The following is a 13,675-nucleotide window of genomic DNA, read 5'->3' on the forward strand; positions in this document are numbered from 1 at the left end:
CTGCCTTTCAAGCAATGGGAACATCCCCAGAAAGGAGAGACAGGTTAAAAAGGTCAGAGATAGGCTTGGCAATTATAGGGGCAGCAACCTTAAAGAAGAAAGGGTCTAAACCATCTGACCCAGATGGTTTTTTGGGGTCAAGTTTCAGGAGCTCCTTTGGCACCTCGGACTCAGTGACTGCCTGCAGGGAGAAACTTTGTAGCGGGGCAGGGGAAAAAGAGGGAGAAGCATTGGGGATAGTTGCATTAGAAGGGGTGGGAGATGAGGAAATGTTGGATGGGTAAGGAGACATGGCTGAGTCAAATAGGAATCGTGACTTAATGAAGTGGTGATTAAAGAGCTCAGCCATGTGCTTCTTGTCAGTAACAACCACATCAACATTAAGGGACATGAGCAGCTGTGAGGATTTAATCTCCAGGCCTTTAACCATTTTCCAGAACTTCTTGGGGTTAGACCCACAGAGAGAGAACTGCTGCTTAAAGTAACTAATTTGGCCTTCCGGATAGCCTGAGTGCACTTATTTCTCATTTGCCTGAATGAGAGCCAGTCAGCCTGAGTGTGAGTGTGCCGAGCCTTTCGCCAAATGCAATTATTGAGGTGGAGTAACTCTGCAAGATCGCGGTCAAATCTGTTTTTAATTCTCATTTTCTTTATGGGGGCGGGTTAACAATACCACTGAAAATATCAAAAAAGAAGGTCCAAGCGTCTTCGACAGAGGGGATCAAGCTGATTCTATACCATTTTACAGAGGCCAGTTCATGAAGGCATGCTCATTAAAGTTTTTTAGCAAGCGACTATGACAAATCAGGACAGGTCGTTTCACTGTGCAGCCATTACGAACACAGGCTGTAAAACAATGATCAGTGAGGTCATTACAGAAAACACCAGACTGATACCAACAGTTGAAGTCGGAAGTTTACATACACTTAGGTTGGAGTCATTAAAACTCGTTTTACAACCACTCCACAAATTTCTTGCTACAAACCATAGTTTTGGCAAGTCGGTTAGGACATCTACTTTGTGCATGACACAAGTCATGTTTCAACAATTGTTTACAGACCGATTATTTCACTGTATCACAATTCCAGTGGGTCAGAAGTTTACATACACTAAATTGAATGTGCCTTTAAACAGCTTGGAAAATTCCAGAAAATGATGTCATGGCTTTAGAAGCTTCTGATAGGCTAATTGACATCATTTGAGTCCATTTCAGGTGTACCTGTGGATGTATTTCAAGGCCTACCTTCAAACTCAGTGCCTCTTTCCTTGACATCATGGGAAAATCTAAAGAAATCAGCCAAAACCTCTTGTAGACCTCCACAAGTCTGGTTCATCCTTGGGAGCAATTTCCAAATGCCTGAAGGTACCACATTCATCTGTACAAACAATAGTATGCAAGTATAAACACCATGGGACCACCTGACCAGGTCCTAAAACAATGGGACTCCCTAAATCTTTCTCAGATTACCAATCCCACAAGGTACGACCCCAAACACCCAGAAAAGGCTCCTCTCTTTGTTATCCTCACAAATAATCCTTATACAGTTGAAGTCGGAAGTTTACACCTTAGCCAAACACATTTAAACTCAGTTTTTCACAATTCCTGACATTTAATCCTAGTAAAAATTACCCGTTTTAGGTCAGGTAAAATCACTTTATTTTAAGAATGTGAAATGTCATAAAAGTAGAGAATTATTTCTTTTAGCTTTTATTTCTTTCATCACATTCCCAGTGGGTCAGAAGTTTACATACACTCAATTAGTATTTGGTAGTATTGCCTTTAAATTCTTTCATTTGGGTCAAATGTTTCGGGTAACCTTGCAAAAGCTTCCCACAATAAGTTGGGTGAATTTTGGCCCATTCCTCCTGACAGAGCTGGTATAACTGAGTCAGGTTTGTAGGCCTCCTTGCTCGCACACACTTTTTCAGTTCTGCCCACAAATGTTCTATAGGGTTGACGTCAGGGCTTTGTGATGGCCACTCCAATACCTTGACTTTGTTGTCCTTAAGCTATTTCCCACAACTTTGGAAGTATGCTTGGGGTCGCTGTCCATTTGGAAGACCCATTTGCGACCAAGCTTTAATAACTTCCTGACTGATGTCTTGAGATGTTGCTTCAATATATCCACATTTTCCTGACTCATGACATCTATTTTGTGAAATGCACCAGTCCCTCCTGCAGCAAAGGACCACGACAACATGATGCTGCCACCCCCGTGCTTGGTGTTCTTTGGCTTGCAAGCCTCCCCTTTCCTCCAAACATAACGATGGTCATTATGGCCAAACAGTTATAATTGTTTCATCAGACCAGAGGACACGGTGTTTATACTTGCGTACTATTGTTTGTACAGATGAACATGGTACCTTCAGGCGTCTGAAAATTGCTCCCAAGCATGTACCAGACTTGGAGGTCTACATTTTTTCCCTGAGGTCTTAGCTGATTTTTGATTTTCCCATGATGTCAAGCAAAGATGTACGGAGTTTGAAGGTAGGCCTTGAAATACATCCACACCTCCAATTGACGTCAATTAGCCTATCAGAAGCTTCGAAAGCCATGACATTTTCCGGAATTTTCCAAGCTGTTTAAAAAGGCAGTCAACTTAGTGTATGTAAACTTCTGACCCACTGGAATTGTGAATTATAAGTGAAGTGTATGTAAATTTGCAACTTCAACTGTACATGTCATCTCAAAACCAGCCTCCCCTCTGGACTTCTATTGCAGATCTACGCTGATCTCAAACTTCTCCAGAATCAAAATGACAGAAATCTGGCACATTGACAGAACTTTAACCCCAGAACAGTTATCTTCTGGCAGAGTTGTAGTCTATGGTTACTAGTCATGAGCCATAACAGTTACAACTGTGTTAGTGCATCGCTTTGTAACAAAACTCAGCCCAGGCAGAGGGGGTGGTAAAATGAAGCATATAAACCTTTATTGAACAGCTTCTTGAAAAAAATATTTACAAAGTGAATATACAGCAAAAGACACTGTTCAAGGGATTCAAGTATGCAACCATTGGGGGGAAACTAGTTTCATGGGAGGGAGAAGAGGGGAAAGGGGGCTAGACAGTTAACAGAACAGCCATGCACCACCTTGAAAATACATGTCTGACAAGTGATTATATGGGTGGGGGAGAAATAAATCAAGATTTCATATGATCCACGGTGTTCATTTTCAAACATAACTATATCGACTGAGGAACTAGTCCCTGACAGTTTTGGATGAGGAATAGGTCCATGAAAAGAGACAAATCACCCATCCCCTTATTTCCACATCCTACCCATTTCACCACATCCTCCTCAGTCCCTTTCCCAGTAAACAATGTTGTCCTATCACTAAAATATGTACCAAAGCACAGGCGTTCACCCGACTGCTCTGCACTAAAACTATGGCTAAACATTGTAAATGTCAAAAAAGTACAGAGGGGCGAGAGAAGAGACGGAGAAAAGTCATATGAGGCAGGATCAGGGACAGGATGGAGGTCGAAGGTCAGGGGGGGCCACAGGGGACATCAGCTGGGCAAGGAAGGGGTGCTACTGCGCCTCATCCTCAGGACAGGAGTGCCAGGTCAGCCTCTCCTCGTAGAAGGAGATGACCACCTGAGGGCAGCGGGTGTTGGCCTCCCGGGCCGGGACTAGGTCTGCCTCGTCCGAGTCTTTCCTGAAGAGCCAAGGGACAGTGGTTGGTGTTTACTAGTGGCTACTGATCCAAATAATAAGGTTGACCTATTCAGCTAGTAGCACTATTCAGTATAATTAAGTTCAGGTGCACATTATAAAAATAGAATGTGAAGTTCCCGAAGGCAGTCATTTAAGGAGGTGAATATCGTTATAAAACAGGGAAGATATTACATGAGGAATGGCTTGGGCTCTGCAACAATGAAAAGGGGGTGATATTTAAGAGGAACAGCACAAGCTAGGCGGTTATGTTTTACAATTTGAGACTCACCACTTCATCAAGAACATAAGTTCTCCACTACTGTCGGTTGCACCGATGATCCTCTCTGGGTCCAGGCTCCTGGCAAAGCCCCGTGGCTTGTCACTCTGAAACACACACAGTACAGAAGTAAACCACAGCTTCCATGCAACCCATCTGGCAAATCGGAACATACTGATAACCATTGCACACAGACTAGCCGACAACACCACCCTACAATGATTTTAACCACTCACCACATCCTTCTTCTTCTTGGCTTTGTTTTCCTCTGTCTCCGGCTCATCTGTTGAGGACTTCCTCTTGTTGGAGTCAGGCTTTTCTACCACGTTCGTCTGGGCTTCAAGGAAGGCCGAGATCAGCTCAGGACAGTCCAGGTTATCCTCTGGCTCCCAAGTGTTATCCGCTCTGAAAGGAAAGAATAGTCACTGGATATTTCTACAAAAGACCATCAGCATGCTGCTAAGAAGGGTAACACATGCTCTAGAAATGCAGCAGACTATTAACATTTTTCAAGTGAGCTATACCTGTAACTAAAATGGCAGTCAAATTCAATTCACAACTCAGATTATTTAAACTAGCTGGGTTCTGCAAGATAAGCATGCCACAGACAAGCACGACCCCATATCAGGGAAGCACTTCCAGGCCATCAAGGCAGTGGGCCTGGGTCCCCGGAAACTGTGCACTCACTCTGTAAATCCTTTCCACTTGAGGAAAAATTCCACCTTCCCATTGACAATGCGCTGGTCCATCACCTTCTCCACAACATACTCCTCCGGCGGCTCTGCCTCCAGGACCTCCTTCTTGCCTTTGCCATTCTGCTTTTTACCCATGTTTGGCTGCGAAACAAGAGGGGAGGAGGTTTTCATCTTTTTAAAGAGACGAATTTGGGTTTTAATAACATGAGACCACCTGACACAATGTTTACACAGGTTATTGTCCAGAACAGGGTTTCCCAAACCCAGTCCTGCACCCCCCCCCCCGTCCCCATGCATGCTTTGTTTTACCCTCTAGCACTACACAACTGATTCAAATAACCAACTCATTCAAGCTTTGATTTTAGTCAGCTGTGTAGTGCTGGGGCAAAAACCAAAATGTGCACTCAGGGGCCACCCCCAGGACTGAGTTTGGGAAACTCTGGTCCAGAACATCAATACAATAATTAAAACACTTGTAGTTTGCTGTACACCCACAATAAACTGGCCAGTGAAAACCTCTAAGTTAAAACTGGGGGGGTTCAATTTATCATAGGAACGTGATACAAAATAAGACAAGAGTGTGCTTTAAGACCATGCAGACCCCTCCGAGCGGTCGAGTCAGCTGTTGAGTGTTTATCCAACTGGATAATACATACACTAGCGCTCAAAAGTTTGGGGTCACTTAGAAACCCAAAGACGTTACCTGTACATTTTCCACCACCCAATTAAATACCACTTTATTTTCCATTCCAACCTGTGTAGTTACAATTATTCCAAGTTGACAATAAGTTTGTGAAAAGCACATTTTTTGTTCATTAAAATAACAAATTGATCAGAAATACAGTATAGACACCGTTGATGTTGTAAATGACTATTGTAGCTGAAACAGCTGATTTTTTTAATGGAATATCTACATAGGCGTACAGAGGCCCATTGTCAGCAACCATCACTCCTGTGTTCCAATGGCACGTTGTGTTACCTAGCCCAAGTTTATCATTTTAAAAAGGCTAATTGGTCATTAGAAAATCCGTTTGCAATTATGTTAGCGCAGCCGAAAACTGTTGTCCTGATTAAATAAGCAATAAAACTGGCCTTTGTTTAGACTAGTTGGGTATCTGGAGCATCAGCGGGTTCAATCACAGGCTCAAAATGGCCAGAAACAAAGATCTTTGTTCTGAAACTCGTCTATTATTGTTCTGAGAAATTAAGGCTATTCAATGCAAGAAATTGAAGATCTCGTACAACGCAGTGTACTACACCCTTCACAGAACAGTGCAAACTGGCTCTAACCAGAATAGAAAAAGTGGGAGGCCCTGGTGCACAACTGAGCAAGAGGACAAGTACATTATAGTGTCTAGTTTGAGAAAGACACCTCACAAGTCCTCAACTGGCAGCTTCATTAAATAGTACCCGCAAGATACCAGTCTCAACATCAACAGTGCAGACAGAGGTGACTCCGGGATGCTGGCCTTCTAGGCAGAGTTCCTCTGTCCAGCGTGATTTATTTTGCCCATCTTAATCTTTCCTTTTTATTGGCCAGTCTGAGATTTGGCTTTTTCTTTGCAACTCTTTCGTGTCTTTGCTTATTTTAGAAGTTCTTGCCATAATATGGACTTGGTCTTTTACCAAATAAGGCTCTTTGTATTAGAGGTCGACCGATTAATCGGAACGGCCGATTAATTAGGGCCAATTTCAAGTTTTCATAACATTCGGTAATCGGCATTTTTGGACACCAATCATGGCCGATTACATTGCACTCCACAAGGAGCCTGCGTGGCAGGCTGACTACCTGTTATGCGAGTGCAGCAAGGAGCCAAGGTGCTAGCTAGCTTTATATGTATCTTATAAAAAACAATCAATCTCAACATAATCACTAGTTAACTACACATGGTTGATGATATTACTAGTTTATCTAGCTTGTCCTGCGTTGCATATAATCAATGCGGTGCCTGTTAATTTATCATTGAATCATAGCCTACTTCGCCAAACGGGTGATTTATCAAGCGCATTTGCGAGAGGAAAAAAAGCATAATCGTTGCACGAATGTACCTAACCATAAAAACCAATGCCTTAAAATCAATACACAGAAGTATATATTTTTAAACCTGCATATTTAGTTAAGAAATTCATGTTAGCAGGCAATATTAAACTAAGGAAATTGTTTCACTTCTCTTACGTTCATTGCACGCAGAGTCAGGGTATATGCAACAGTTTGAGCCGCCTGGCTAGTTTGCGAACAAATTTGCCAGAATTGTACAAAATTATGACATAACATTGAAGGTTGTGCAATGTAACAGGAATATTTAGACTTATGGATGCCACCTGTTAGATAAAATACGGAACGGTTTCGTATTTCACTGAAAGAATAAAAGTTTTATTTTCTAAATGATAGTTTCCGGATTTTACCATATTAATGACCTAAGGCTCGTATTTCTGTGTGTTATGTTATAATTAAGTCTATGATTTGATATAGCAGTCTGACGGTGGTAGGCAGCAGCAGGCTCGTACGCATTCATTCAAACAGCACTTTCGTGCGTTTGCCAGCAGCTCTTTGCCATGCTTCAAGCATTGCGCTGCTTATGACTTCAAGCCTATCAACTCCCGAGTTTAGGCTGGTGTAACCGATGTGAATAGGCTAGGTAGTTAGCGGGGTGCGCGCTAATAGCGTTTCAAACGTCACTCGCTTTGAGACTTGGAGTGGTTGTTCCCCTTGCTCTGTGGAGCGATGGGTAACGATGCTTCGAGGGTGGCTGTTCGAGCCCAGGTAGGGGCGAGGAGAGGGACGGAAGCTATACTGTTACTGGCAATACTAAAGTGCCTATAAGAACATCCAATAGTCAAAGGTATATGAAATACAAATGATAGAGAGAAATAGTCCTATAATAACAAGTTTTAGGGTGAGGTTACCTGGGAATATTGAAGACTCATGTTAAAAGAAACCACCAGCTTTCATATGTTCTCATGTTCTCAGCATGGAACTTAAACGGTAGCTTTTTTTTTTACATGGCACATATTGCACTTTTACTTTCTTCTCCAACACTTTGTTTTTGCATTATTTAAACCAAATTGAACACGTTTCATTATTTAATTGAGGCTAAATTGATTTGATTGATGTATTATATTAAGTTAAAATAAGTGTTCATTCAGTATTGTTGTAATTGTCATTATTACAAATAAATATCATTATATATATATATTTTAAAAGGCCAATTAATTGGTATGGCTTTTTTAAAATTGGTATCGGCATTGAAAAATCATCGGCCAATCTCTACTTTCTATACCACCCCTACCTTGTCACAACACAACTGATTTTCTCAAACGCATTAACCTCTTGACGCCAGGGGCCAGATTTTTTAAATTTATTTTTAATTATTATTTTTAAAATAACGTTCCCAAGGTAAACTGACTATTTCTCAGGTCCAGATCGTAGAATATGCATATAATTTACAGATTAGGATAGAAAACTCCAAAGTTTCCAAAACTGTCAAAATATTGTCTGTGAGTATAACAAAACTGATTCTGCAGGCGAAAACCTGAGAATCTAACCCAGAAGTGATATATATACACTGCTCAAAAGAATAAAGGGAACACTTAAACAACACAATGTAACTCCAAGTCAATCACACTTCTGTGAAATCAAACTGTCCACTTAGGAAGCAGGTGGAAATTATAGGCAATTAGCAAGACACACCCAATAAAGGAGTGGTTCTGCAGGTGGTGACCACAGACCACTTCTCAGTTCCTATGCACAAAGGCGGAGGTAGCGGTCCTGCTGCTGGGTTGTTGCCCTCCTACGGCCTCCTCCACGTCTCCTGATGTACTGGCCTGTCTCCTGGTAGCGCCTCCATGCTCTGGACACTACGCTGACAGACACAGCAAACCTTCTTGCCACAGCTCGCATTGATGTGCCATCCTGGATGAGCTGCACTACCTGAGCCACTTGTGTGGGTTGTAGACTCCGTCTCATGCTACCACTAGAGTGAAAGCACCGCCAGCATTCAAAAGTGACCAAAACATCAGCCAGGAAGCATAGGAACTGAGAAGTGGTCAACACCTGCAGAACCACTCCTTTATTGGGGGTGTCTTGCTAATTGCCTATAATTTCCACCTTTTGTCTATTCCATTTGCACAACAGCATGTGAAATTTATTGTCAATCAGTGTTGCTTCCTAAGTGGACAGTTTGATTTCACAGAAGTGTGATTGACTTGGAGTTACATTGTGTTGTTTAAGTGTTCCCTTTATTTTTTTGAGCAGTATATATATATATATATATATATATATATATATTTTTTTAAATCTGTATTTCCTGGCCTGTCTTTCTTCCATTTAAAGGGGTATCAACCAGATTACTTTTCCAATGGCTTCCTCAGGCTGTGACCAGGCTTTAGACATAGTTTAAGGCTTTAATTTTGAAAAATGAGCTAGATTTTTCAAAAGTAGTCAGGTGTCCTCTGAATAGTTCCAGCGCGCGAGAGGGGAGCGCTCCATTTTCTTTTTCTCTCTTATTGAATAGGTTACGGTCCGGTTGAAATATTATCGATTATGTTTGTTAAAAACAACCTGAGGATTGATTATAAAAAACATTTGACATGTTTCTACGACAATTACGGATACTTTTTGAAATGTTAAAACGGAACGTGGCTTTTGATTTTCTGAACATAACGCGCAACCCAAACGGCAGTTTTTTTCTTATAAAAGTAATATTTATCGGAAAAAAAGAACATTTGTTGTGTAACTGGGAGTCTCGTGAGTGCAAACATCCGAAGATTATCCAAGGTAAGCGATTAATTTTATTGCTTTTCTGACCAAGCTAATATAAGGCTAACTGTTCTAGCATTGATTGATACTCACAAAAGCTTAGATTGCTTTCGTTGCAAAGCATATTATCAAAATCTGACACGATAGGTGGATTAACAACAAGCTAAGCTGTGTTTTGGTATATTTCACTTGTGATTTCATGACTATAAATATTTTTAGTTATATTTTGCACCCTGCAATTCAGCGGTTGTTTAGGGAAATGATCCCGTAAAAGGGATCCGAACACAGAGAAGTTAAGGAAACAAATTCCACGAATTAAGGCACACCTGTTAATTGAAATGCATTCCAGGTGACTACCGCATGAAGCTGGTTGGGAGAATTCCAAGAGTGTGCAAAGCTGTCAAGACCAAAGGGTGGCTACATAATCTCAACTATATTAATTTGTTTAACACTTTGTTACTACATGATTCCATATGTGTAATTTCTTAGTTGATTTCTTCACTATTATTATACAATATAGAACATAGTATAAATAAAGAACCCTTGAATGAGTAGGTGCCCAAACTTTTGCCTGGCCTATATATTTACCCCCCTTCTAAAACCAAAGTTGCACCCCTGCTCATAAATTGGAGAAAAACTACCTCAAACGTTTCAAATATGCTTGTCATTTCCCCAGAGGATGACATTATCCTCCTGAGGAAGATGGGGTGGCCAATAAGCTGTGCACTTACATTAATATTTTAAATGACCAGTACAGGTCCACACCATTCTGTTGGGGTAACTCACCCCATTACGTACAAATGTGCGTAACCGCGACATTCAAACGAGGCTACAAAGAAAACTAATGGGAGTGTAGTGACTGTTGTCAAAATTGGGGGTGTGAACTAGGTTTCTATTCAAGCGTTGATCGACATGGTAATGGCTCTATAGTATTGGAGAAAAGTTGAAAAAAACTGACCCTCCGTTACATCTTGACTTGTCATGTAACGTACAGCACGCGTAAAGCAACTATTTCTGTCTTACAATCTCTCTCCACCAGGTGTAGCACTTCCCTCAACGTTTAAAAACAAGAAATTAACAGTGACGGGGTTAAGAGCGATACCTAGTCATTTTTTTCATCATCATTGCATGCTATCATCTTTCTCAAAGCCGCTGTTTACTTCTAAGATCACTTTAGCACCGCCCTAAAAACCGATTCAAATTCGACACAAACCTTCAAATAGGTATGTAATGACACATTATATAAAATCTTTATAGTGTTTCATTTACATTTGAGGCGATAAGGTGATAAGTTGGACAGATCGAGTGAAAAAAGCAATTTTCCCACACGACATCTGTCCTCACTACCACGCATTAGTTTTGCTTCCCCACCCGCCATTTTTAAAAAGACCCGACATGGCTTATTGCCTGCTTGAATTATGCAGAAACGGGCAGTGTTTAGGTCATGTAATCGATATTGTTGGAAAGGGGAGAAATTGTACTTTACAATGGTATTGACATTACAGTTGATCTGTAAGAATTACGTTTTATGGGCGCTAAAATAAGGGCAATTGTACGGACCAAGGCGATGTACGAGTTTACGTTACTCCCAAACCATTCCAACAGAGAAAAGCTGCTTTTTAACATGGTTACGCGATTACCATCTTTTGGAAATAAAACGATTTCACTCATACCGCAAATAATTATTGGTAATATTCCATAGAAATCTGGAAACACTGGACAGTTACTTTAAAGCTAAAAGTAGTGATACCTCTGTCCCAAATATAGCATTTCCCATCGTTCTGTTATTATCCTTACCGAGCTATTAACACGTTTCTCTCTTCAAGTCGGTAGTTGCCAAGCAACATTAGATCATTCGATCAAAATGCTCAAAGTGGAGGGAATCACAGAGCTCGTGCGCCTTGCACTTCACCAATATCCTCGCTAACAAAATAACTGTTAGCTAAACAAAGGGCACACAGGTCGTCATTTTATTCTCGGTAACGTTTGCTAGCTATATTAAATTATAGACGTTTAAGCGCACATAATCTAACTTTATGCACAATCCGTTGAGCCCCCCTCCCCCAAAGCCATTTTTTTCAGGCCTAGTCTAATGCCTGTATTGATTTTGCTAGCGAAGTAGCTACTCAATTTAATATGGATGTTTAACTAACGTTCACTATAAAATAAACGTTACTTTCTAAACCATATTGTAGCTATATTGTCTAAACTTTTAATTTTACTCATTACGATCTATCCTGATGCTTAGTCACGTTACCATGCCATCTACCTCGTACCTCTGCACATTGATCTGGTACTCCTGTATATACAGTAATACATTCTTGTATTTTGTTCCTCGTGTTACCATTCAATTTTGCATTGTAGGGAAGGGCTCGTAAGCAAGCATTTCACCGTAATTCTACACCAGCGCATGTGACCAAATTTGATTTGATTTGAAACAACCGGCGGGAGCTTAGCCAACTAGGTAGTGTGCCAACATTAGCTAGCTAAATAAACGTTTGTTATCCAGTTATGGTGGGAACGTTAGCTTGCTAGTTAAGTGGAATTGAACTATGTTCACTAACAAGCTTCCAGGTGCTTATCAGACGTTTGTTAACAAAGGCCGGACAAATTGTGATTGCAAGGCCCAAAACCTGCAACCTAAACATAGCTACACTAAGTTACCTAGTTGATTGGTCAGTGAGAATTAGACCTTCCTTTCCTAAAATGGCAGCTAACTCACAAGTTACATAAGCGTTCTAGCTAACACAATGGAATCACTTTGTCAGTGTAGCTAACTAGCTAAACTGTAGCAAGTTGGCTACTGGTGGCTAGCATGACCGTGCGCTAAAGCAAAATAAAGACGACACATATATGTATCACAGCAATTATAAGTGTACAGCCTATACTTTGCATAAACATTTGACGTTGGATCTTGAGGGACTCACCTTGCAAATCAAGAAAAAGCTGATGCAGAACGTACGACGGAAAAAGGACAGGCAGCTTCGTTCTTACCCGCGTGCGGTGCAGAATATATGTTGCAGCTGCGCGCGCGCCAAAAATAAACCTCCCTTTTCTACGGGTGCCGCAAGGGTAACTAAACTTCCTTATGGGGTTGTTTCAAAATAAATGTTCATGGATGAATCCAAACGCCAGAAAAGAGCTTTAAAATCCACATTATGTAAAATGCACCCTCCGAAAACCTAATGAGATACAACGTAATCGTTTTACCTTTAAGTCAAATAATATAAATCAATCAAATGTTATTAGTCACATACACATGTTTAGCAGATGTTATTGTGTTGCGAAATGCTTGTGTTTCTAGTTCCAACAGTGCAGTAATATCTAAAAAGTAATATCTAACAATTTCACAACAATACAATTTGGTCTGAACCTGGTTTCCCAAAAGCACCTTAAAAAGAAAACTCCACCCAAAAACTGTCTTTTGGTATTTGTTTCATTACTCCATTGTTGACATAGTCCCAAAATGTTTTACTTGTCAGCAATCACGTTTTCAAACTACACTACAGTGCATTCGGAAAGTATTCAGACCCCTTTATTTTCCCCACATTTTGTTACAATACATACAGCCTTACTAGTTAAATATATACATTTTTTAAATAATCATTCTAAAATTTAGTAAATAAATATAGTATTTAATCATACACACAATACCCCAAAATGACAACTTAAAAACAGTTTTTTATAAATTTTTGCAAATTTATATTAAAAAAAAATGGAAACACATTTACATAATTACTCAGACCCTTAACTCAATACTTTGTTGAAGCTCCTTTTGCAGCGATTACAGCCTTCTTGGGTATGATGTGGCACACCTGTATTTGGGGAGTTTCTCCCATTCTTCACTGCAGATCCTCTCAAGCTCTGTCAGGTTGGATGGAGAGTGTCGCTGCACAACTATTTTCAGGTCTCTCCAGAGATGTTAGATAGGATTCAAGTCCAGGCTCTGGTTGGGCCACTCAAGGACATTCAGTCTTACAAATCATGACCAATCATTTGAATTTACCACAGTTGGACTCCAATCAAATTGAAGAAACATCTCAAGGATGATCAATGGAAACAGGATACACCTGAGCTCAATTTCAAGTCTCATAGCAAAGGGTCTGATTACTTATACTTAAGTTATGTTTTTTACACATTTCTAAAAACCTGTTTTCGCTTTGTCATTATGGGGTGTGTGTAGATTGATGAGTAAAAATAAATAATTAAATCCATTTTAAAATAAGGCTGTAACACAAAATGTGGAACAAGGTTAGGGATCTGAATACTTTCTGATTGAAATGT

At 40.4% G+C, this 13,675-nt stretch overlaps 1 protein-coding gene across 2 annotated transcripts; it reads right to left on the bottom strand.

Annotated features, from left to right (window-relative positions):
• Positions 1 to 2,906: 2,906 nt before the first annotated feature.
• LOC120027375 (chromobox protein homolog 3-like) lies at positions 2,907 to 12,436 on the bottom strand. Of its 2 annotated transcripts, none has more exons than XM_038972292.1 (5): positions 12,319 to 12,436; positions 4,625 to 4,773; positions 4,174 to 4,342; positions 3,950 to 4,044; positions 2,907 to 3,661 (listed from the first exon to the last, which is right to left on the bottom strand). In XM_038972292.1, the coding sequence occupies exons 2-5, from the start codon at positions 4,765 to 4,767 to the stop codon at positions 3,535 to 3,537; spliced, it is 534 nt and encodes a 177-aa protein (XP_038828220.1). In that variant the 5' UTR covers positions 4,768 to 4,773; positions 12,319 to 12,436; the 3' UTR covers positions 2,907 to 3,534. The 2 variants fall into 2 exon arrangements, with proteins under 2 accessions (XP_038828220.1, XP_038828219.1); XM_038972291.1 differs by having other exon boundaries at positions 4,625 to 4,803; positions 12,319 to 12,415.
• Between the last annotated feature and the right edge of the window lie 1,239 nt (positions 12,437 to 13,675).

Source organism: Salvelinus namaycush, chromosome 32 (assembly GCF_016432855.1).
Source record: "Salvelinus namaycush isolate Seneca chromosome 32, SaNama_1.0, whole genome shotgun sequence".
Taxonomy (NCBI): domain Eukaryota; kingdom Metazoa; phylum Chordata; class Actinopteri; order Salmoniformes; family Salmonidae; genus Salvelinus; species Salvelinus namaycush.

Bases quoted from the DNA above. Each gene is read 5' to 3' on its own strand.
- LOC120027375 (XM_038972291.1), bottom strand. From the start codon at position 4,803: ATGAAAACCTCCTCCCCTCTTGTTTCGCAGCCAAACATGGGTAAAAAG. The intron at 4,045-4,173 runs GTGAGTGGTTAA...TGTGTGTTTCAG, and splicing joins CCAAGAAGAAGAAGGATGTG to AGTGACAAGCCACGGGGCTT. The intron at 3,662-3,949 runs GTGAGTCTCAAA...TTGGCTCTTCAG, and splicing joins CTTATGTTCTTGATGAAGTG to GAAAGACTCGGACGAGGCAG.